This window comes from Prorops nasuta, unplaced genomic scaffold, assembly GCF_024137725.1.
Source record: "Prorops nasuta isolate Cenicafe-Biocafe unplaced genomic scaffold, Cenicafe_Pnas_1.2 PNAS00027, whole genome shotgun sequence".
NCBI lineage: Eukaryota > Metazoa > Arthropoda > Insecta > Hymenoptera > Bethylidae > Prorops > Prorops nasuta.
The window spans coordinates 836446-862786 of NW_027116824.1; the positions used below are offsets into that span (position 1 = coordinate 836446).

At 36.9% G+C, this 26341-nt stretch overlaps 3 protein-coding genes across 3 annotated transcripts in view; 2 read left to right on the forward strand and 1 right to left on the reverse strand.

Moving 5' to 3' along the window:
• Positions 1-355: 355 nt before the first annotated feature.
• Positions 356-2137, forward strand: LOC136782587 (cylicin-2-like). The gene is made up of 4 exons (XM_066742104.1): positions 356-568; positions 791-923; positions 986-1123; positions 1211-2137. Exons 2-4 carry the CDS (start codon positions 919-921, stop codon positions 2025-2027), a joined length of 960 nt encoding a protein of 319 aa, XP_066598201.1. The 5' UTR covers positions 356-568; positions 791-918; the 3' UTR covers positions 2028-2137.
• Positions 2062-17907, reverse strand: LOC136782660 (cubilin-like). The gene is made up of 51 exons (XM_066742256.1): positions 17843-17907; positions 17634-17763; positions 17356-17544; positions 17228-17281; positions 17011-17151; positions 16830-16933; positions 16384-16528; positions 16058-16303; positions 15601-15907; positions 15177-15499; positions 14740-15093; positions 14314-14661; positions 13698-14217; positions 13390-13618; positions 12984-13301; positions 12749-12909; positions 12355-12690; positions 11389-12275; positions 10828-11098; positions 10462-10740; positions 9858-10375; positions 9566-9761; positions 9132-9503; positions 8852-9048; positions 8632-8783; positions 8385-8567; positions 8108-8289; positions 7795-8025; positions 7544-7690; positions 7374-7449; positions 7203-7302; positions 6964-7123; positions 6653-6880; positions 6506-6579; positions 6206-6438; positions 5917-6126; positions 5703-5838; positions 5293-5620; positions 4979-5170; positions 4752-4908; positions 4494-4671; positions 4169-4417; positions 3926-4088; positions 3628-3848; positions 3472-3552; positions 3343-3407; positions 3031-3271; positions 2801-2966; positions 2475-2716; positions 2281-2392; positions 2062-2207 (listed from the first exon to the last, which is right to left on the reverse strand). Exons 1-51 carry the CDS (start codon positions 17905-17907, stop codon positions 2176-2178), a joined length of 11229 nt encoding a protein of 3742 aa, XP_066598353.1. The 3' UTR covers positions 2062-2175.
• Positions 17908-18599: 692 nt separating this feature from the next.
• The window catches only part of Pgant2 (polypeptide N-acetylgalactosaminyltransferase 2), a 101702-nt gene continuing 93960 nt past the window's right edge, over positions 18600-26341 (forward strand). Inside the window, exon 1 of the mRNA XM_066742101.1 lies at positions 18600-18920. Coding sequence (XP_066598198.1) covers positions 18831-18920 — 90 coding nt within the window. The 5' untranslated portion in view covers positions 18600-18830. The remainder of the gene's footprint in view (positions 18921-26341) is intronic.

Below are 26341 nucleotides of genomic sequence, written 5' to 3' on the forward strand. Positions count from 1 at the left end.
GCCGTGCAAACAGTTATTGCTATTATTATTATTATTAGGTCGATAAATAATTAATCATTAAAATTATTGCACAACTTCATGATTAATTGACTAAGGAAATTAGTCATTTTAATATCACTATCTCTTATTTTGATTATATTATATAATATTATTGCTATCAAAGAAATGGTTATACAAAGAAGTCTTTATCTGGCCGGTTAAGCATAAAGTGCGTCAGGGAAATAGCTCATTGTTATCTTTGATCTATCGAGACAGTGTTTATCATGTGAAAAAACACTTGATCAGAATTTCAGAGTAATTCCGCCATAGGGTTACACTTGATTTGTGTCATTCGAAAGTGCTCGAATGAAAGAAGTCTTTGGTCGAGTGTTGATGAACGTCACTGAACATTCTACTTACGTAGTTGGTTATCGCTTCAATTTATTGGCTTTAGATTAAATGTTTATCAGACTAAATAATATAAATTAATCCGATATAAATAAAATCGGCTAGTCTATAAAACGGAGTAAGCCTATTGGTGCCTGGTCAGTACTGTTACAAAGTTCCACGGACAGGACAAATAAGAACGGTATACAATAACATCTTAGATTTTTAACTTGGGTCGAGATCAGAGTAATTGATTAATATCGATGCTCTGGCCTGACACTACTCACGTACTCATAATTATAGTGTAGTTATTTAACTCGCCAAATTACTTTATTAGATACGTGCGCGATAAAGCAGTAGTACTTGTAAATTTTGTGTTAGTGTTACACATAGATGTATAAATGGAATTTATTTTATTTACCAGGAGATTTTCACGGGGCTCGCTGAACTGATATAACCTTCCAACAGTGACTACTGCGAATAGTGTTGTGCGAATAACTTCTTGATAAGGATATCTAAGCTGTGATTACACCGAGTCTCTAAACTATCAAGATGAGGTAAGTTTTGTAGAATACTTTTTATGGATTTGCTAATTACATCAGTATGGTTTGATATTTAGGCTCTGGGCTTTATTAACTCTACTCGTAGTAATTGCTATCGTTGCTACCGAGACTTACGCGAAGAAACACAGCAAGGGTGTAGAATCTTCGCAAAAGCATCACAAAAAATACAATAAGGAAAGCTTGCATCATACAAAGTGAGTTTAATAAAATTTGTATTTTATATTCCTTATTCATGAATTTTTTTAAAATTAATTGTTTTATAAATTTGGTATTGTTATTAGAGAGTCGAGTCATAAAACTAACAAAGGGGAGAAAAACGTTAAGAAACAAGGAAGCTCGAAGAAAAATCAGAATGCCGAGGAACAGATAAGTTTGGACAAGTCTAACGTTGAAAAATCTGGCAAAGAATCGAAACAGTATCAAAAAGATGAGAAAAGTAACAAGTCGAAAGGAAAAGGAAAGAAAGAGCAGAATGCTGCGCAAGTACAGGAAACAAATGAAAACAGCAATACTGACTCTCTTGGCACTCAGGAAAAACACCAACCATCGGAGAAAGTAGCTAAACAAGGTAAAAATAAAAAAAGGTCAAGCTCGTATAACGCAGAAGAAACTGTCAATAATGTTCAAAAGAACAAAAAGAAGTCTAAGAAAAGCAAGGTAACCGAAGATGTTGCAAGTGCACCGGTTGATGCAGAGACTCAAAGCCACAAAGTAAGACACGATAAGAAAAAAGGAAAATCGATTAAGAACAAAAATACTAAGACGAGTAAAAATGCCAATGGCGATGAAATAGCCGTAGAAACGCAAGGCGCGACAGGCGAGGGAGAATCTTTGAAAAAAGATAAACACTCGAAAGTGAAGAAAGTTCAGAAAAGGAGCGTCGAAGAACAAAAGACGTCCAATAAAAAGTTAAAGACTGTTGAAGAACCCAAAAATGCAGATGAGCTTACGACTAAAAACGATGAAATCGTGGAGGAAACTAATGTAGATGAAGAAAACGTGGAGGCAGTAGCTGAGGAAAGTAGCGAAACTTGTGACGAAGAAAATGTTGCGGAAAATGTTCAGGAAGATGAAACAGAGAAGTGTTCTAGAACATAAGGATAGGATTTAAGACTCGTACAATTTTAGCAAATAGATTTTAGTTATTTTAATTTATAAATAGAATTATTACTTTTTAGAATAAAGTAAATAAGGAAATACAAATTTAATCATTATCAGTTCTATATTGTTAATCAGTTAACCTTGTTCACCAGTTTTGATAAACCTCAACAGGATTCTCTGTAAATATAAATTATTTGATATAGTAGCTTTGTTTTATTTATTCAATAAATGTGCAAGAAAATTTCTTCACCTGTATGCTGTGCCAAAAATGATGCAGCCCATCCAGAACCACCGTTATTTACGGTAGATTTATATCTCACTATTATTTGATCGTTATTGATTATTATTCTACCTGGACTATCCTGAACAACAAAAATATAGTAATTAATATGCATGCTTCTCTCCTTCTGAATGCGATAGAGAGGTAATTATTATTCGTCATACCCCTCCGCAGAAAGTTGTTCGTATTACTGGTTCAGCATTTTCAACGACATCAAAGATTTTCAGATAGTCGTTCGCGCAATTTTGATTTCCTATGTCGAATACTACGAATTCTAGTAAAATATTGAATCCTCGTGGTACGCTGATGTACCAATTACACTCGCTATTGTTCCGGTATGCTTTTGGATATAGCGGTGATGTAAACCGTCCACCGTAATTGTAAATTTTTCCACCACAACCTCGTCCTATCAATGAACGATTGCAATTCAGACCATTTTTTTTTTTTACCAAAACTGTATTCATTATTACATTAAGATTTTATTGCCTACCTTTATCAGTCGTCGTATAAACCATATCATAAACTTCGTAAGACCTTGCTCTATCAGAGTAAGATTCTATAGTAAGTTTATTGCCGACGCTGAATATTGGGCTAGGTATTGATACACCGCAAAGTGTAACCAACAATTGTGCCGCGGACTTGTCTCCTTCCCAAACCTTGAAATTTTAAGATGTCCTGAATATCAGAAAAGATCAAGGTAAAAATAATCTAATTACTTACTTTCATGCCAGTCGACGTGCATTGGTCCACATCAAACAGTTTAAAATTACTAAAGTACAATGAAATTGTGTGATTAGCTGGCGCTGTGATAGTCCATATACATGTAGTCGTGCCCTGATGCACAATTCGACCTTGCTCGCTTGTATAATTACGATTACACGCGGGAGTATTATATTTCAGTTTAAACCCTTTGTGTCCACCTGATCTTGACACAAATTTAATCTCCACTTCGGCACCGGAACTAAATTCAAAAACATTGATTTATTTCTATCCTGATAAAAAATATCTAAAATTTTGTCAGTCATAAATTACCTGTAGTATTCGTGAGGTAATTGCGAACCACAGTACCTATACGTTGAGAAAGGATGATGAGTTCCCTAGAATCAAAAACAAATGTTAATTATTTTTGTCTCAATTTTTTCAAAAACTAGATTGATTTACCGCATCAACAGTTATTGGGTTTCGCAGTGTTCCACTAAAGATTAAATCTGTTCCAAAGCCTTCGTCGATGTAAAACCGATTCTACGACATAAATTTAATATTGATATTGACGGAAGATATTCTTTATCATGACACAGTATTCTTTAGGAAACTTACAAAACGATCTGAAATCTGCAAATATTCGTCTTCGCATCTTTTGGAATCTGACATTTCGAAATCTTCGAAGCTTATGTGAAGTCGATCTCTTACATCACTATCTTCTACAATTTTTACTGTCCAACTGCAAGATATTCCAGGAGAATAATTGTTCGGATAATTTGGGGACGTTATATACTGTTCAGTATCATTAGCTTCTCGTTCTTTCACCCCACAAAGACCTATAATTAACAATAATGCAATGTAATATTATCGTTCCAAAGTTTGAACGCTCAATTCATTTTTCAAGAGTACTTACTATTCACAGATTGCAACGTTCCTGTAACACCTCGGCCATTGGTAGTTCCATCCGTAAACAATCTGATCCACATTACGTTGGAGGATGAAACTATTGGTCTAGGGACAATATTTCCACAAAATTTATTGATAGATTCTGAGAATGGTCCTGCACCATCGTGAACCTATCACAGAGATTATTCAACCAGTATAATAGAATGATGAGATTGATCATTGTCCACTATCTAAATGGAGAAAAACTTACTTCTATAAAGTCTCCAGTGCAACCCTTGGGACTATGTGTAACATTGTTTACAATTAATGGTGGATTTTGCAAATCAACACTATTTACAGTAAATTTGATGTTGTGACCCGGAGCGGTTCTAACGGTCCAATGGCAGTCTTGTAAAGCATCATACATTTCTCCCTTTTGGGACTTAAATTGGAAGCTGCTTTCTGCAGTTAAATAAATTTTATTTCCGCAACCTAATGCTGGACCGTTACCGAATAAAACCTAAAGAAATTCGTGATATTTGAAATATTAAAATTAAACCTTGATTATTTCACAATGCGATTAAAATAATTCTTACCTCCGCTGTAAATCCTTCGTCACTTTTTGAATCATCGGTATGAAAATGAATAACCATACTGTTTCCTTCTGAGGTAAAAACTGGTGGCGTCCTCGTCAAATTACCGCAAACATTGCCCAACATTTTATCATTATCTATAATTTCACCCTCGTATATCTTTACGCTATCGAAGTAACAACTAAAATAAAATTGGTAATTTAAACGATGCTCTTGCTTGATTAATTTAACACATATTTAGTAAAATTGCATGGATCTTACTGTGAACTATATTCTGTTACCAATTTATCGAATCTCACAATAACAGTTTTATCTTGAGGTGCCTTAATAACCCATGTACAATTCATTCGATCGAGGTAACCAGTGCCATCCGTCAGAGGACTGATTCTAGTAGGTTTTGTGATTATTCCACCGCAATCTATGACAAATAATAACAAAGTCAATAAATTTAAAATGAATCGTAATATAAGTTCACTATTAGATTTTACCATTTAATTGATATTTTATTCTGAAGCCATTCTGCTGAATGTAAAGATCTGTTCTGAAAACGATGGTCATTTTCGATTGGGACCTTTGTACGGGTGGCTTAGTTTGTCCGCAAAAGACATCTTCCACCTCCATCATATAGAAGCTCTCTTTCATGACAGTAAGATTATCGAATTTACAATTGCCCGAATGTCCTTTGGAAAAAGGAAAAATAAATAAAATCAAACCAAATACATACTGCACGTTTTCGCTCGAAGAAAAGAAAATGAGCGAATTAATATTTAATTTATTTATTATAATAACTTAGTCAACTTACCGAGTTCAAGGTTAAAGTCCATAAATTTAGCTATAATATCTTTTTCCGGTGCAATTAGTGTATAATTACAGTACAAATTAGGCCTGTAATAGTCTGGGAATTGTGGCGACACAAGGAAATTTGGTTCAGAAGTCACTTGGAATACGCCCCCGCAATTTTCCTCCCAGATTGCTTTAAAGCCATCACCTTGCACTGCATCGTTTGATCGGAATACCACTTTCATTCGATTCGACGTTGAATTGAAGGGGGCCGGTGTATTTCTACCGCAAACTTTACCCAGCGAGGTCCAATTACCATTGCGAGACTCGCTTATATTCCAGTTGAAAATCTGCGCAAACAAAGCATCGAATAAAATTGCTGGTTAGAATTTTTGTAGGAATTTTTAAGTCCCGAGTAGAGTGTAGGATTACTTCTATGTAATCTTTGTCGCAATTGTTACTGGTTTCCAAACTAAACCGATCGATGAAGGTTAAACCAATGTGGAATCCATTTTCAGCCACTATTTCCCAAATACATTCCGCGTTATTTGGATACTGCTTTGGAAATCTATAAAAATCAATATTAAGTTAGTACATAGTCATTCGAACGAACTGCATTAACAGAAAAAGATAAAATAAAGTTTACTCTGGAGATGAGATAATTCTGCTGTTTCCTGCTAGAGTACCACCACAACCTGCACTGCTTGTCTCAAGTTTGAGCTCAAAATCATTGGACTCCGTCTCAGCAAAGTACTCTATCCATAATTTGTTCCACGTGCTTGTAATATTAAGATTTGATATACCCACAATGTTTCCACAATATTTGCCTATCAAAGGTGATAGTGCTCCTCCTTTCCTAAAACATAGAAATGTCATGATGTAGAAAATCAATACAATCAGAAACTACAAATCGATTGAATGGAAAACAAGTGTACCTAACCGTAATGTAACTTTTTTCACAGTTCTTTAAATCTAGTTTTACAAACGATAGCTTCAGAGTCTCTCCAGAGTCCGGATATTGTACTTTCCAGGCACAATTGACGGGGTATGCCACGTTCTTTGGTGCTTTTATTACATGTGTTGGACCCCCCAAGATGCCGCCACACGACTGCCATTTGTATTTAACGTCGATCGATAGCACATCTGACCCAAACGTGCCATTTACGATCTTTAAAAAGGGTTAGAGATGTAATTTTTATCGTTAATAAAACCGGGAACCTTGATTAGATGCTTACTGATATTTCGTTGATTGGCAAAGGACTTCTAATATATGCGGGCTCCGTTAAATTACCACACATCCTCTTCACGCCTAAATAATTGAATATTATATTATATTGGAAAGAGAGCATTCGATATAACTAGATAAATAACGTTGTCCTTACTGTTGACCTGAATAAACGACTGAGCATTGTAACAATACGTAGAAGACTTTCTATTTCCTAAGGCACCGCTAATTTTTAAGGACAATGTTAATCCCGTATCATTCGTTGAAGAGATAAAATTTTCTGGTGGTTCTAATTTCCATAAACAATAGTAGGAAGTCTCGTTGAAAGGTAAAGTTGATGGAACTGATAGTCTCCCTTCAGCCTCTTTCAATAGTGCTCCACAGGCTAAGCAAAAAGTTATCATCAGCTGCGTAAGAGAGTTTGGGACTTGTCTCATTAATTCGTCAAAAGTAACTGAAATTACTCACGGGATGGTGCTATCGCTGAATACCGCAGTTTAAAGACACGATTTCCTGTAGTTGACCAAGTTATAATCATCATCTGATTACTGGAGCTTGTTACTTGCTGCATTCCATTATTTTGAGTAACTACTTTAGTTCTAGACTTATATTGAAAATCATTGTAGAACTGTAAAGAAATTTTTAAAGAAAAATAATTTTAAGCACCTGGCTTTCGTTGTATTTGACAGATTATAAAAAGTAAGTACCGTTAATGTATTGTCAGAATATGTATCGAAAGCATCCAACTGCAAGATTTCTAGCAAGACTTGGAAGCCATGTGGAAGATTTATTTTCCAATCACAAGTCCTTAAAAACAATGTGCAATTTATGCTTCTATTTCTATAAAATGTATCAGTTCGAAATAAAACTAACTTTACCTTCCACGTCCACGTGGAGTAGGATACCCAGGAGATTTTATAATTCCGCTCATTGCAGTCAGCTGACCACCGCAAACTAAAAGATAAATTATTCCTCGATTACACACAATTAATTTTTTTCGTTATGGAGAAATGTACTTTCATTTCTCTTTAAAGTAAGAATAACCAACCTTCTTTACTAGCTGTGTAATTAAGACTAAAACCTCTGAACCTAAACCGTTCGCCACTAGTAGTTATAAACATTATGTATGCTTCGTTAGTTGAAGTTTCAATAACGTCAGGCTTAGTAGTTCCGCAATATGTGCCAAGATCACCGACTGACAGCTCTAAACTTGCTAGAATTAACAAAAATACTCAACTTTAGACTGCACATCTATAGTTACTTAGAAATTATTCAGATTTTAAATTTAACGAATAATACATGTTGAATTCGTAGGATCTTTTTCTCCAATTGTCACGTGATCTGTTTTATCACACGAACGGAAGCTTGGGAGGTGAATGTCACGGAATTGAAGCTTCAAGGTATGTCCTACAGGTGCCTGTATCCACCAACCACATTCGAGATTTTTGGATCCTTCCAAAGTGTAGCTTTCTGGATAGTTTGGTGAATTTATTACACCTGACGTTCCTCTTAAAATTCCTCCACATATATCTGCAAAGTATTAAGAGAAGTTTTAACAATGAGCAATGAGCAATTGTACAAATATTGATATATAAGAAAGATATCAGCATACTCGATGTAGTTACAACAGCCATAAATCCATTCTTAGGTTCAGGCGTACTGGTATAATAGTGAATATATATTGTATTTCCGGTAGTCTTCAAACTGTTTGGTGCTACATCCGTACAGTATCTGCCAAGACTTCTGGAATTACTTGTACCACCATCTCGTATTTCGACAAATTCGGTTTCGCAGCTATATAATTAGTTAAGATACAAAACATTGATTTAACAAAAATAACGAAGAGTCTTAATTTATATAATGATCAATTTAAGAATATATCCGTATACTTATTATCCAAGTCGAATCTTCGAACAAAATGAATAGAGAGTTGTTCATTTTGAGGCGCTCTGATGGACCAGAAGCACTCGCTGAAGGGTGGAGGTATGTTCGGATAGTTTGGTGTAGAAAATTCGAATTGATGCATATCTGGTGTCATCACGTAAGATCCGCCGCAGTTCATGTTAATCTCTCTGAAAAATTATATTTTTTTATAGAGAATGTCAACTTATTATTTCAAGAAAAATATTGTAGTACCTGTACGTCAGAGTAAAGGGTATGGGACGCGTTCCGTTAAACTTGACGTACAATTGATTTCCAGTTGTATTCAACTTCTCGGAATCTTCGAACTTGCTGCAGTACTTTCCTCTTCCCAGAAGAGGAGACAAAGTTTCGCCACCGTTCCTCAGCTAATCACAAATCATTGATTATTGATATCTATCCCACGTCATCTTTCGTATCGCTAGAAGACTCTCACCAGAAGAAAGATACTCCTACACGCAGTCGAATCTTCCTCGGTAGAATCCCACTGGGTGATCTTTACTTCTATCGTTTTGCCGGGTCTTACTTTGACCGTCCATTCGCAGGAGAAATGCCAACGACGCATTCCTATAAAGCTCGTTTCATTATTAATCTGAATCTCTCCGTTCGGACCTTCTAACTGACCACCGCAATCTGAATATCAAACAGAAGATAAATGCACCCCATCAACCAATTGAATCGCACGTGAAGTTTTGATTGGCTGTAATTAAAATTACCTCGATAAACGTAAGCATGGAAGCCAGTTTTATTACCGTAACCATCACTTTCGAATTTCACTGTCATTACATTGCTGGCTTTTATCAAGGACAACGTGGAATTGGACAAACATAATCTTTGCAGGAGTTTAGCATTATCCAATGACAACATAGCATTCCCAGAATATATCGAGACAGAGTCCATCAGACATTCATGACTTTCTTCCAGATCCATTTGAATAATCCTGATCTTCAGGTGAGTTCCAGGTGGTGATGTGAACAGCCAATTACATCTGAGATTTTCCGTGTAACCATTTGGCCAACCAGGCGAGAATAAAACGTATGACTTATTTTTACTGTCGGCCAGAACTATTTCTTCGTTGCACTCTGATACTGCATGTTGATAACAGATTAGATATATATGTGTTAATTTATCGAGAGAATAAATTTCTTACTTTTAACGAGGCTCGAGGCTGTGAGTTCAAGTTTGGGAATCTCGATCCAGACCAGATCGAATCTAGCGGCATATGTGTAGGTCGTGGTGTCAAGTTTGATGAATGCAACATTGCTCGTTGTCGTGATCGGCTCCTGTTTGGTTAAATCGCACGCCTCTAATAATACGCCAGCTTCGTCGTTATAGCCATCGAAAACCTAAAATAAAAAGTATTTTTCATCGTTAGATACAATCGCACAAATCTTTCGTTAGTTTCTTAATTATATTAAAAAAAAAAAAAAAGCAGAAGAAGCAACCTTGAAGGCAGGACTGCACATTGAACTATATGTGTCTATGCGAATATCCTTAAACTCAATGCGAATCAGCATGCCATATTGAACCGTAATTCGCCAAGAAATTACTGTTTCATCCGTATAAGGCAGCGGATACAAAGGTGAGCAAATTTCTCCTAGCGGTCCCTCCAGTTCATTCCCATGCAAGAATGAATACTCTGCCAGAAAACCTTTAGCGGTTCCCTCTCCGTCGCTCTTAAACTTCACCCACAGCTTCTTATTCGAAGTTATTGTATCCACGACATCCTTTCCACAATAATTTCCAATTAGTTTTCCAACGCCATTTTCCTCTCGAATCTCCAAGTAATCCAAATCGCAATTGGTACTCGGTTCTATATCGAACACGTTAAATGACAAACTGATTTTATTTCCGGGCGTGGTATTCAATATCCAAATACATTCAGAGTTTGGCCTGTAGCTTAATGGATAGCCAGGGGACGCGATAGTTCCGTGCAACGATGTATACTGACCGCCGCATGCTAATGGTAACAAAAAATCCTGCTGTTAATACTATATACGTGTTATTATTAATTGTGCACGCGTTTTACCGAAGCTGGAGACTAACCGGAATTTAGAGACGAATAAGTAGCTGATACCAAGTCATGGGGGAAAGCATATTGCGAATATAGGTACAATGATAAGGCATTTCCAGTACTGGTAATTGGTAGTGGAACTTTATTCGTGCACCATTTACCGAGCGATGGTCCCTCTTTGCCAATGCCTTCGAAAACCTGAACGTATTGAAGTCGACAAGTATCGTTTATATCCGTTGGAGAATCACTCAAGGAAATTTCTCCCAATGCTGACATATCCATATGAGTAAACGTTAACGTAACGTGATCCGCTGAAAAAAAAAAGATACAGAAATTAGAATAATTATAAGAAATATTGAAATAATTTTCTGAATAGGAATGTAAAAATAAGTAGATACATGGATCTTCGGCTATCAGTGTCCAATGGCACTTTGTGTAATAGTGTGGGTTAAAATCAAAAAATGAACTGGTTAGGAAGCCACTATCTTTCACGATTATTCGAGCTCCGCAATCTCTGATGAATTTGGCAGAAAAGCCTTTGGCAGAAATAAAATTATCCGTTCGCATCACTACTAGCATTTTATTGCTCGATGACACGTATGATGGTGGTAATTCATTTTTGCAGTGCGTTCCCAACAATAAATCGTCTCGGGTTGGTCCATCGTATATCTGTAAAAATTCTTATTAAGTATACAGCACATTCTTGGTCATAAAGTCTGCCACTGATAAAACGCCTCGATTCGTGCATGAAAGAGAACGTTTATATTTATATCTCCGTAACTATTAAAGATAACAAAATTTTGCATAAAATTTCTCTGAAATGCAAATAAAAAACTTAAAAAAAATATATTTGACAAATTTAATATCTTCCATAGTTACGGGTATAAGAGTCTTCTTGCATTCTCTGGAGCATTTTAAATGGTGCATCAGCTATGTAATTATATCCGAGCCATGCTTACCTTCACATAATCGTCCGTGCAATTTGTGCTATCTTCGATATCAAAATCAGTGAATGTTAGGTTTACCACATGTTTCGTATCGACTTCCAAAAGCCATTCGCAATTTTGATTGTGTGGATAATTCTGGGGGTAATTGGTCGAGTGTATGACTCCAGTATTAGAGATGAATCTTCCACCGCATGCGAGAGGAACGCTCTTATAAGAGACCTTGAAGCCACGCCCACCATAAGAAGAGTCTGATGAAAAGTTGATAAACATTTTATTGCCCGTACTGGTAATAACCACAGGCTTATCGGTATGACACAGAGTCGTTAATTTGGGTGCAGATGCGTCGCTTCCACTATAAACATTTATCTTGTCAAAATTGCATAATTTGTTCTTCTCGGTATCGACGTCTTCAAACGTGACTTCTATACTGTGCATGATGTCCACTTCTATTGTGAATTCACATTGAACGTTCGTGGGGTAGGAGTTAGGGTAGTTTGGCGAAGTAAAACTGCCTTCGGGTCTTGTCAGATACTCCACGCATCCATCTACCACCCATTCTAGTCTAAAACCACCGAATGCTAAGAATTTATCGGTAATAAATTTAACGAAGACCTGGTGTTGAGAGGAATGAATCTCATGAGGCAAATTGACACTGTCGCAGAAGGTTCCCAGTTCTGTATTAGCTTGGTCATCCTCACCCTCCTGTATTATTAATTTGTCGGAAGCACAGTTCCTCTGTGAATCCATTTCCTCGAGTTCAAAGTGAGAGAATGTCAAGTTAACTTTGTTTCCTATGGGAGCATCAATAATCCAGGTGCAATTGGCGCTGTTTTCATATTTATTCGGGAAGTTTGGTGATTCGATAACTCCTTGGAAACCCTTTACTTTATTATTGCATTCTGAAATCAGTCATAACGGTTGATCAGTGTTAAAATTTAATTCCACTCTATACGAGAATATTATTAATTAATAACTTACGCGTCTCGTATCTCAAATGAAAGCCTCTGCTGGAAGTGGTGAAATCGCTTCGGAAACGAATCGTAGCTACATTGTTCTTAGTTTCGATCATTGCTGGGTGATCGGTTCCGCAGTATCGAGGAGCATCTTTGTGCCTCTTTGGTCCATCAGATATTTCGATGTAATCGTATCGACATTTAGAGTGCTGCTCCAGATCCAAATCCATAAAAAATATTCTTATCACACTCCCAGCAGCGACTGAAATTTTCCATGTGCAGTCTGCGTTATAATTGTACGGTTGAGGATAATTTGGCGAGATTATATCACCCGTAGCACCGGACATACTTCCTCCACATCCTGAAATGAAGCAAACTTATTAGCATAAGTTTTTTACACGAAATTCATTTATTCTAACCGTCCACGGTACTGTCCCAGCTCAGACTGAATCCTTTTTCGCTTCTCGAACTGTCAGATTTAAATTTAATATACAGCTGATTCGTTTGACTTAGGATGTATTTTGGAAAATCAGTTCCGCAATATTTTCCAATTAGCGGCGATGTTTCGTAGCCACCGTTCCTATAAAAAATTAATGATTATACTATTGGAGAAATAGTTTTACGTAAACGTGTATCGTTTGATGTAAATATTACCTTAACTCGAGGTAATCGAAAGAACACTCGTAATGGCTTTCCAGGGTGAAATTATCGGGCTTCAGTAAGATTCGTTGCTTGTTGGGAGCCTCGATTACCCAGATACACTCTTTATCTTTTGGATAATCGTTGGGGAAATTCGGAGAGGTAATAATACCATTTTGCTTAAAGTAATGGCCACCACACATTTTAGATGCATCGATGAATACGTAGGAGGCCATAAAACCTTCGGCAGAAACAGTCAGATCGGTCTTGAATTCTATTGTCATAAATCTATCTTGCGTCATCAACGCAGGTGGTTTCGTCGTTCCGCAATAACTATATAAAAATATTAATTAAATTTTAACGATGAAAACCTATTGAACTATAGACGCTAAAATAATAATAACATTACGCATAGACTTACGTTCCCATTATGCTTTCCGCCAAGTTTGAAAAATTGTCAAAAACTTTAACAAAATCATTGGCGCATTTGTAATGATACTCCAAACTAAACGAGATCCACGAGAGAGATACGATGTATCCTCGTGGTGCTCTAATCATCCAAAGACAATGCTCATTACTCGAATATTTACCGCCATTCGTTCCAGGCGATGTGATGACACCGGAAGCATCTCTGTACACTCCACCACATCCTAAAAATGTAAAATATAAAATGTATGAAGTGTGAAATTAAAATTCGATATTTTCTGATAGAAACTTCTGAATACCAACTCGTATCAATTGTTGTGTAATTTGCTTTGAATCCACGATTATGATTGGATGAATCGGTCATGAATAATAAGAGCATATAATTATACGAGGAGTAGTACGGCTCTTTTGGCGTATAGTGAGAGGGACCACAGAGAAGATCAAGTGCCTGAGAATGGTTAGTATCGTCACCGTAAATCAACAGTTGATCGAAATAACAAGTTTGCGAACCGACGCCTTCGATATCCATATCTTCCATTGTGAGAACAATCCTTTTTCCAGGAGGCTGCATAATTTCGTATCTACAAATCCTCGAAGCAGGATAACTATTGGGGTACAACGGTGAGGTCAAAATTCCCGTAGGTTCGGTGAACACACCTCCGCACATAGTCTCGTACTTTAATTTAAATCCTTCGAACTCGAAGGACCAGTCCGTTTTAAATCTAACTAATAACACGTTTGAAGTCGAGGTCACTGTTGGTGGCAGGTCAGTGCCGCAATATCTTCCGATTAGCGGAGAGTCGATGGATGGACCGTCGAAAATCTTGAATCAGTGTTACGTTGGTAATATTAATTTCATTTCAAGAATATTGCTTAAATATCTTCGTTAGAAAACAGGAAGAAAATGACGAAGACATACCTCGACCGAGTCGAATTGGCAAGAGCTAGAGGATTCGACCTTGAAATCGATCCACGTTATTTTTATACGTTCATTCAACGGCAATTGTATCTTCCAATCGCATTCCATATTTTGATCATAACTCGATCCTTCGTGAGGTGGCGTCGCGATAATCCCCGTGACACTGGTGTACAGACCACCACAACCAGGTAAACTCTCGGTTCTCGTGTAATGAATTTGGAATCCTGAATCTTGCTTCGAGGAATCTGAGTGGAAATGAACAATCGCAGCGTTCGCCGGGGTCGTGAAAGGTTCAGGATGACTGTGATTGCAATATTTTGCCAACAGATTATTTTCAATATCCAATATCTGAAGAAAGAAAATTAAAATCTTGCAGAATGCAATCAGGAGACTCAAGAGCAAGATCTATAAGCTGTAGGAACGTACTTCTACGTAATCATTCGCACACGTTGGATGTTCCTCCAACATAAGTTGTCCAAAATGGAATTGAATTCTACTTCCTGCTCTTAGATCAATATTCCAATAACAATCACGATTGGGTGGATAACGGCCTGGTGAACCTGGTGATCTTATTGTACCGTAATTGCCAGTGAGATCACCACCACATACCGGCTCGATGCTTGTCCATTGAAACGAGAATCCTCTTCCGGACTTGCTGCTATCGGAGTAAAACCAAAAGTATAAAGCATTATGAGAAGAAATGATAGTCCCATTGTTAGGTAAACTGCTACCACAGTATCTGCCAATCGCTTGACTTCCGGCATTCCTTCCATCGTGTATCTGAAATTACAATGGAATCAAGTAAATTGGACATCTCGAACATGAAGAAGCAAGAGAGACTATATATACGATATATCAGAAACCTGTAGGAAGTCAAACTTGCAGTCAGTTGATTGTTCTATATTGAATGATTCGAAAGTGACGTTTAATACGAGCGAGTGATTGGTGATGAGAGCCCAGGCGCAACTCAGACCATGTTGGTAGTTAATCTCCTTCTTCGGGAAATCCAGTCGACCTACCGGACTACGCGAGACTCCGCCGCAAGTTTGACGAGAGTTCTCGCATCTCTCACCAGTGAAATCCGAGGTACAATTACAGATATACCCTCCATTGTTAGGAATGCATCCTCCATTGTTCTTACAAGGGTTCGGCGAGCACGGATTTATTTGAACGTCGCAGAGAGTACCTGATAAAAAATTTACCAACGCAATTACATCAAAATCCTGATACCACACACTCTTCAGGTTTATCGCAATCCGTTGCTTCGGATTTGGATCAATGCTTTACCAGTATAACCGAAGGTGCAGGAGCACGTGAAGCCATAGCTTCGACTGCTGATGCAAGTTCCATGAACGCATGGGTTGTTTTCGCAGGTCGTAGGAGTTGCTCCACGTTGGCACCCATTTGGACCCATTCCACTACCATCGTAGCCAACGGGACAACGACACTGAACGTATCCGGCGAGTGCAGCATTTTCAATGCAAGTTGCTAACGGATGGCAGCCACCATTGTTGATGCGACACGCTCCTGCGTAAATACAGCTGGTCCCATCACCCTGGAATCCTGGAGGACATTGTCCACAAACTCTGCTGCCCTGTAAAAAGAGCAACGAATGCATTAGCAACTTGTTCGAAAGAAAACTAATTAGTTTATATATATATATATATATATACAGACACGTGTAGGACTCTGTTAGCTAATTTAATGTGATAGTGTTAAAGGTGTGCTATACATATACATATACCATTGTGTTGATGCATTGAACGAGCGGTGTTTTGCTACAGCCACCATTATCCGTTAAACATTCATCGACGTCAATGCAATAATAACCATTGCCAGTGTAGCCACGTGGACAACTACCACAGGAGAAGCTTCCAGGTGTATTCTGACACGGTACAGGTGGATTCACCGAGCAAGGTGGATGATTGGAAGCACATTCGTTCACATCCTTGATGCACGCTGGATTTGTCGAACCATCGGCTTCCCAGCCCTTTAATTCGTTCAAAATATTCGGTCATCTGTTTTGTCATTGGGTAATACGATCGATATACTTTTGTAGTCAGTACGTACTTGATCGCATATGCAAGTGTAGCCTAATGGCGTCGACTGACTGACGCAAATACCATGGCCACATAATTCCGTAGAAGTTTGCTCGCTGCACACTGCTGTCCTCTTTGTGCAATGCAGACCAAAAAATCCAGTTGCACAATTACACCTAATGTTGCAGAAATTGTATAGAAATTTTTGCTACTTGGTTTTTAGAAGAATTTATATACAGGGTGAGGCACTTAAGCCGCCCCAGAATACGAATGCCGAAAGAGGTGTATCTCTTTAACTATAACAGATATTAATTTTTCCATAGGACATTTTCGAAGCCTCTTGTTATTTGCTTTCAGAAAGGTTCTATGCAAAAATTGAATATCTTTTATAGGTGAAGAGATACGCGCCTTTCTGCATCCACATTCTGGGGCGGCTTAAGTGCCTCACCCTGTATAAAACTGTTCAGAAATATTTACTGGTATGATCCTAAAAGATTGATGCAAGTTGCTCCATTCTGACATCCCAAATCGGTTCCGAAGAATCTTGAGCATTCGTTCACATCTGCCGAGCAAGTGGGGCCCTGCGACGTAAAAAAGTTAAATAATATTTGATAGAAATTAATAATAATACTTTTCTTCAAATATTAAATTCACTTGCCTCCCAACTTGATGGACAGTGACAAACGTATCCGTCGTACATGTCGTGACAAGTACCACCGTTTAGACACGGGTTACTCTGACATTCATTTTCTCGAAGTTTTCTCAGCATCGTATTTACTTTGATTTCGAGACGATTTACCTGTGGAACGAGTATTAGTGAAGGTAAATACGAGATTTAATTTCTGTTGGTATATTTTTTAACAAATTTTACTAACTATGTTGTTCAGACGTCGTATTCGAGTTCTTGCCATCGAGTCTACGGTCGAGGACTGGAAGAAGACATTTTTTTTTAAATAAAATTTAACATAAATTTGTTACTACTGTAAAAAACTATGTAAATTACTTGGCCAGGTTTTGGTCTGCTTGTTGCGGCTGAAGTACTATTCGAATCTCCCGACCACTCGAGCATAGTAATCCTGCGCTCCAAACCCATCGGGCCTTCTATAATTTCCGATAAACGTTGAATATTAGTTTCAACCTCGGAAAAATATCCTCTTCTCCATCGATCGATAAATCTCGTAGCATTCTTCGCCTAAGTCATTTTCGAGGTAAATGTATAGTAAGAAATATCAAATATGGTTTTATGTCAGTACTTTCAGATTTAAAAAACAATTAACTTACCGTTATTGCTATTTGCAATAAATTAACATCTCCAATATTAACGTTTCCTTTACCCTGTACCTTAAGGGTAATATTCCTGTCTTTAGCACTGGAGATGATCAAATTACCATCTCTGGACTCTAACACTGGTCTACAATTTTTAATTTTTTTTTTATTGCTTAAGATCTTAATTATATTTCTAAAATTCTATTTATTATTCTAACACAAACCTCTCTTCCAGCCAGGCTGTACTAAATCCAACCAGAACTAAGAATATAAAAAATGGCAAAGCCATCATTGATAATTAAACTGTTCACTAATGATTTATTAAAATTTTCATTGTAATTTGGGAAAGGATCTTTTCACTGGGACTTTCTATTATAGACTAGTTTAACAGATGCTTCTGCGATCATTCTAGATTCAACTTCAAAAGTGGGCGTATTGGGATGCTTTTATCATTCACCACCCAATATCCAATTACCTATGCTTGCTGCATTATCATTGCTACAAAAAATCCATCACCTTGTGAGAAATGATATGAAAATTAAATTTCAAAAATAAAATAGGTTTTAAAAGGCGAGCAAACGTTAACAATTGAAGCTTATCTTTTATTCATTTCCAACAAAGCATTGTTGAAAAAATATTTTATACAAATAAAGTTCCATTGCTTTTATCAATAATAAAATATTCAGAAAAAAAGATAAATACTCCATAGTAATATGAACCTTGCAATGGTTTCAATTAACAGATATCTTATCGAATTTTAAATAACAATATTTTCAAATTTAATTTGCAAATTTTATTTTTGGAGCAAATGTTGCGTTATAGGCTATTCAAAATTTCGCGCTTGGAGCGAGAAATGGGCGTCGATTTAGTCGACGTCGTTATTGGCGGGTCGTTCGAGACATCTGGCGGGAAAAAGCGTAAACCGAATGGAGAACAGGGGAGCATTGGTCGCCGTTGACTAGGAGTAGCGTAGCTCAGAAGTATAGTCACGGCATCGCTCTTATTCATTCCAAGTTTCAAGCAACATCAGTATGGCTTCAGCTGCCGGTACGTTCGCGTTGGTGGTGGGGTTTCGTGGTGTTACACCGCGTTCTCGGTCGCGGGTGTGCGTGTGTTTCCTGCCGTAAGGAAAAAGGTTCTCGTCAAAGAATATAGCCGAGACTGGAAACGAGTGATAAGTGTAACACCAAAGATTCATACAAGACCGAAGACATGCGGCGAAATGTGAAAATAGTGCTTTTCCTGTCATGCGCGTGGATGTTCGCCTTTGTTTACTACTACCACACATCTCGAGATGCAAAGGTAAGAATCTTGTGTCTGCTGATTCTGCTTCTGTCATTTTTTAATAAAAAAGAAAACATATTATTTATTTTTTTATGTTTATAAAAATTTTTTGCTTCTTCATCGATAAAAATTAAAAACTGTACCAAAATCTTTCCGTGTCCCTTAGTTTTTCCTTTTTTACCCTAATTTATTTTTTGTCACCTTTTGAAATAATTTTTAAACAGATGTTGTTAATGCTATATTAGAAGCTTTGCCAAATTTTAACTGCTATTTCTAGTTTGTTCCATATAACAATTTTGCGTACCTAAATGTCAAGCGCTAGTCACGTGTTTTTGCCCTATGTATTCTGAATTACTTAATATTTATTTTGATTTATATGCTTGTAATTCGCGCTTTAAATTAATCTACAACACCACTTTAATTTATTAACATTAACTAACACGTGAAACATAAAATAAAGCAGCGATCATTATAAGTATGAATTGTTTGCCTTTAAAATTGAAAATTTCCAAATAACAATATTTCTGCAAGATTAAATACACTATGGTCGATAATTATTGGAGCACAAAAGTAATATTCAATATCATCGTATCACAATAAAGTTAAATTGAATGACGCTAAATAATAAAACTATAGTTTTGTTTAATATTTATTAATAAACATTTTGTAGCTGTTATTTAGAAATGTCAGGCGACTTTAAAATGGATTACATCCAGTTAAAATAAATGAGTTTCATCGGAGTTTCGGTTCAATGTAGCGGATTGAACCCTGGAATTAGTACAATGCAAAGGAGTATATTGACAAAGAGAGGGAGATAGATAGAAGGAGAGAGAAAACAGAAATGGAGCATTGAAATGCAGCCTCGCATCATTGTGCTACTCCATGGTTAATGACGATAACAAAGAAATAATAAATTCACTCGCACAAGTTCTATTATTGATTTATTTCCTTCATTTTCGCTTTTACCGATTTTGTTTCAGATGGATGGATTTTGGACATTTTAACTAATTTATTATTCCCTTCGACTGTTATATGTAGGCTATGCATTGTTCGTACAGTGGGTCTCTATATATTTAAAGCATTGTAGCATTATTTTTGTAATCTAATGTGAAATTTAAATAAAAGCAATAAATGTAGAAAAATGTCGAGGTGAGATCATTTTTTAGAATGTGATTTTCAGTATATTCACATGCTTCCTCACTCACTAATTCACTATATTCCACGTATATTTGATACATAGTATTCTTTTACACTATAATTTTCTACGGTCAGTGCCAGGTGAAATGTTAAAAATAACATTAGTTATAGTACTCAAAGGATACATTTCAATGAAAAACTTTAAAAGTGTTATTCCACACTAAAATCCACATTTGAATGCTTTGTTCAGTTCTAAATGAGTATAAATATTAATACAGTGACACGAAAATTCTCACATTTAATCATCATATAGTTCTGCTGTAGTTTCCAAGTCAATTAAATTATTATTCAAAAATTTGAGCACTGATTAAAATATAGCTTATCCTCGAGGAACATTTGCTTCGTCTCAACTTGAAATTTTACGAGAAGCCTGGTTCTAGTACTCTTGTGCTGCTGGATATAATTCGTTTCAATGGCAATTGAAATTTATGAATGGTCCACATATACTGGATGGACAGTTACAGAGTAATATGTGTGCGTGTGGAATGCAGATTGCTACTCGATGGGAAATGAAATGCATTCCCATGAAAATGCACGTACACAAACAGCTACTGAGGATTGCTCCATTTAAATAAATCATCAGCATGTTCTTAATAGCTTTTATTCTTCCTGCTTTTTACTGATTCTCGCAACCAATTGATTATAGAACCTACTATATATGCACACACACATTAGCAAACTGCCACAAAAAGTCTGACTAATTTTCCTTTCATACGTTGAAAACGTATTCAGGCTGATTAAATATCGTACAGAGATTGTAATGCGAAAAATTCGTTAAATGTAAAACAATGTTTGAAAAAATGTGTGTCGTTGGTCGCGACCAAACCATTTTTGGTAAAACCTGTCCAATATAACTACGATGAAATCGACAGCTTTGGAGGCTAATTATGTGATTTAGCTGAAATTTTTTACTTTCTAAATCCTTCCTTCTGCCAGTGCCCTAACAAGATTATAATATTGAATAACTATAATTAGATTCGATATCAAATATACTAATTAAAGAATATTGGAATTACTAACTTGCGCTGGAGGAAATAAAACGGGAAAACGTTCTAACTTGATTAGCCTATCAAAGGTCAGACGTTTTACGAAACGGTTTTGATCATCTTAGGAATACCAATCACTGAATTAAATTGGATATACTTGCTCGAAGATGTTGTCTCTTTCGACTGAACAAAATCGCTTTATCTGCTTAATTTAAGAGACGATAAAAAGACATCGAATGCAATAATTTCATTGTACCGACAAGTTCCTTCAGTCTTTATCGAGCACACTGGAATATTGATAAAAGCTATATGCTTACTATTTTCATAATACGAATTTTAAAACTTATTACAGTAAAAATCCACCTCACCTTTCAATTAATTCAAATTCATAATTTTAAATTTATATTTGAAATAAAAGAAAACTAATGTTTAAACTTTATTCAAGGAGCTCTTATTCAGTCAAGTATATTTCTGGAAAATAGATTTGGTAGAATTGTTCGTATATACATATATAAGTGGATAAAAAACGAACCCGTAGTATTTTTTATTGTAGAGAGACCACAAAATGTCATATAAATTATCAATAACAATGATTTTCGGAAATATGATAAAATTTTTGAATAGAGATTTAACAATTTGTAGGAACATTAGGTCGGAACAAGAGCTGCGGGCAGTTCCATTGTCAGAGCCGGTGCTGCATGTTATGCGTGTAGCTCGAAGTACTACGCGTATCTCGGGGGCATTTGTTACTTTCGGACGAGATAATTGCAACGAGCAAAACGGCACTTTTAAGACCGTGTTACGCGTTTACACGCCGCATAACTGCACCCACTGACAAACAATTCGGTTACGCTTTTGTTCCGCGAAGCAAGCCCTCTTTTACCTGTGTACACCCATCGATTCGTCATACACATATATCCAAGCAATTAAAAAGATATAGTATAACATTGCGTTAATGGCAAGTCCTCGGTGAAATGACAATTAGAATCAAACGAGTGTAATATGAAAACTCAACTTTTGAGATAAGTAAATTATGCGACAAGAATTAAAGAGCAATTTAACAGAGAGACGTAACAGAGAGAGAGAGAGAGAGAGAGAGAGGTGAGATTTTGTTTAAAGTGAAAATACGAGAGAATTGAAATACATATAAAATGTAGCGAAACGTCAGTGGCGGTTATAGTTCTAATTGCATAGGATATTCGTGGTCGGCGTATCGAGCTAATTACGGAAAATGGGGTGAGGAGTTTTAGAGAAGCGTTGGCGCTTACACGTAGGGTAATGGTAATGGCAAACACACACATTTCGATGTGCACGCTTATGTATATATATATATATATATATATATATATGTATATATAGGATAGAGGGTCGAAGCGTACTCGCGTGCTGTTCGAAACGTGTGAGCGGACGATCGTCGCTGTATGGTAATTGTCAATCCGAGGCAGTCTCCTCGTAATATGAGTACACCTGCTCGCGTACACTCGCACACACACACATGTACGCACACCGGGATAAATGTGCATACGTGCGCACCCATCTGAAAATAGGGCTGAACCGGTTTCAAATGGTCGTCATTCCTCTGACCCGGTTCTGCGAGAGTGGTAAGTAATACATATACGTGGCATACATGTACGATCTCGCATCTCGCGCGTCAGTGTGCGTGCGTGAATCTGATAGACACGTGGAGATTCCTCCTACAGCGTGATATTTGGTATGCGCGGTATTCCCCAGTTTCCAAACTGTCGGCAATCGTGTCAAGATGGGTAAATCACGCGGAGGAAAGAATCAAATATTTAGTGTATAATATGGAATAAGGAGGGGGGTAAGGTGAAAGTCTTTTAGAGAGATAAATCACCATTTTTATCTCGCGCAGCGTGCCGATTAGGAAACTCCAGTTTTTCTTCTTTATATTTATATTTATATTTAAGCGAAGCTTTCAACATCGATACGATACTAATTATTTTGCGAAGCCAATAAACGTGCAAGTACAGTTAATTGCAAAAAGATTTCGTTTCTGCTCCAACTCCACTGTAATTACCGATCGAGTAACTTGATACTTTGCGAATTCGAGTATTTTTTTGTCTGACCCTTGAATTCGAACGTATTTGGACGTTGATTTTATTATGCGGGACATTGAATTCCCTTGCTTCCTGCATATGGAGTATCTATATATATATATAAGAATTGGAGTTGTCGCATGTTCCGATCGACCTCGTACATTGCAGTTACCGCTTTTACGCGTTCCACGACTGTTCGATGAGGAAGCCACTCAGCCCATTTGCCATCTGCCTATAGATTGCTCAATCGTAATCTCTGACACAGGAAAATTCATCAGTTCGAATCGATGTATCGTTAATTTCGACGTTAATAAGCAAAATAATTTCAACCGAATGGAATAATAATATGATTCGATGAAACTGCGCGGTGATGAGGTGAGTACATACTTACGGAGCAGGATATTCTTAGAAATATAATTATGTCTTCCTGAAACGTCTATTTGTTATTATTTAGCAACTTTCCAGACAGCTTTGCGTTCGCAACTTGGCTGATCTACGAGCTATTTTTTCATTCATTTTGCTTCCCTTTGAAAGGTTCTCTCGAACGTCAATATCAGTACGCTTTTTCTTCCTGCGTCCCTCGCTTACTGCCAGCTGTGCAACGATTCGGCAACCTTACTCGTGTACGAGCACACTTTGGAAAGAAGGGCTACGTCTCCCTCTGCTTACCTCTCTTATGTTTGAGTTTTCCCATTTTCTTATCCCTTTTGCAAGTGCTCGTGTCTCTCTCTCTCTCTCTCTCTCTCTCTCTCTCTCTCTTGGCTGCAGAATCCTTTATCGTCTGCACGTGGACTGAGAGTAAACTATATTCATGACTCCATGTAACTTACGCGAGGTACTATTGCTGTTGTATATTAAAAGTGTAAAAATAATAATATAGCACGATATAGTAGAAAGACCGTGTGTGTAATTTTTCTTCTAAAATTTCTTTCGTCCTCGTGGTCCGGACACGAAGACTTTATTTTCTTTCGGACACTGTTGCGACACTATTGACCACTTTCTCGCTATCGCATGTCTTTTTTCCTCCAGAATCACATGGACCACGAAATTTCTGTGTTATATCTACGATAAGTATGTTCTCTCGCTTGATATCCAGCCAAGTGACTTATTTTGTTGCACACATCCGTTACACGTGCACTCCATGAGCAAATTACAGAGTAACCTGCTCGTGTCTCTCAAGAATCTCGCCAAGGATCAATCATTGTTTTTGCAGGATTGTTTTCCGCGCGAGATTTTCAGGAAGCACTTACGAGCCGTGCATAATTTTGCTGGCAAAAAAATTACTTTGTATATTCTCCTTTCGAGACACGATAGGACGTATCTATTATAGCCGAGTGGTTAAACGATTATCGTTGACAGGGCAAATCCTCCAGCAGAGAACACAACAATACGCGGCTTTTAATGCTCTTAATACCTGTATAATTCTGGGCATAATGTCCCCATAAAGCAATACTACGGGGGACGCGTTCACATTTCGACGTAATTGGTGCAATTAGTCGTCCAACGAGATTTGCACTCGGTGTTTTCTCATTCCCACGGGATGTGTACCAACTTGATTATATTACGCCATCAAGCATATAGTATACCTACTTATGCAACTTTAAATCTCTAGATACTGATGCAGGCATATTGTATCAAATTTGTTGACTCTAACCTTCAGTTTTTTCTCAAATAAAAAATTAATGAATTTATATTGTAGTTGGTTAGTACAAGTATGTAGCTTTGTAATCAAGCGTTTTGATTGTTAAAGAAGTAGTGTATGGTTGTGAAGAATTTCTCCAGACTCGTAAATAAGAGCTTTTGGCTGTATTATAACGTTGGTAAATTCTAGAGTGTTGCAGAGCAGATTTTCAAGCGAGGAGGAACTGAGTAGAGTGGGAATAAAAGTATAAGGGGTATATATAGAGCAGACAGTGTAATACACAGCTTAAATAGGGGAGTCCTGAAAAAAAGTCGAAGCTAAAAAGGGTGCAGGCTGTATACTAATCGATCAAATTTGACTAACAATTGAGAAAAAGAACTAGTTTCGAGTGTGATATACGTATATAGTAACCATCTTTTATAAAATGCTCTGAACATTGTATTTATTTTCTTTTTAATCTAATTTTACCACCGCTAAATACTCATTAATCTAGGCATAAATAAATGCACCTTCGGTTTCGATTTAATTACATAGCCTTCGACTGCAAAAAACCATGCAGCACCGATCGAAGGAAACTGCAAAAAATTTCGTTAATGTAATTCATCGTTGATAATACACTGCTGTATAAATAACAATGCATGTGTACCTTGCAATTTGCAAATTAAAGTTACTTAATCCCTGCCTGGTAAAATTGACAAAGTAATCTGTTCAAGATTAGCACAAACTGCTTTTAAAACTAACAATAACTGATATAATTACCCTGGCTCTTTATTCTGATAGATATTTCCCTTTGTACGATCTTAATAGTCTCATCTCGAACGATAAATTTTAATTAATCAGTTGAAATTCTATTTTTAAGCAAGTTCCCCTTTTCTTGAAATCTTTTCTGGGAAATAAAACGTGAATCATGATAAATAGCTAGGATGCAAGAGGTTCGGAGTAACGGAATCAGTTGGCTAATTTTTAACCCCCTCGTAAGCCGAAAGATTTATCGCTCTGGCCTTTGTTAAACCTCGGTCGTATACATATAGGTATACAGTAGACGTACGTGAAAAATAAACTCACCGCATTTGTATATCGTTCGTGCGTAAAAGTATTCTTGAAGCGCGAAATACATTTCCGGTGGTTTTTATTCCAATGCGATATTTTCACGTCTATCGCTAATGAACTTTTGCACGAAATCCTTGAATTATTAATTTAAAATTCAATTATAGTTGAAGATTTATTTCTTTCGTTCATTTTTAGCTCCTCTTCTAGTTACGTAGTCTTCCATTTCATCTTTTACTTCCGTTTCCTCCTTTCGGTCGTTTGCTGCTGGTAACATTTTATTCACCGTGAAATTCGTCACGACTTGGTGGGTGGAAGAGCCGCACAGTTTCGCGTTTCACACGACGGCGATTTACTTTCTTCTTGGCCGGATATACTATATATATACATATTTATGTGTGTGTGTGTGTGTGTGTGTCTGGAGAAGCGAACGACTACGACTGACATTGAAACTACCATCACGTGAAAGATCCAACCGTAGACAAATTTTCTTTCCCATCATTATCCATC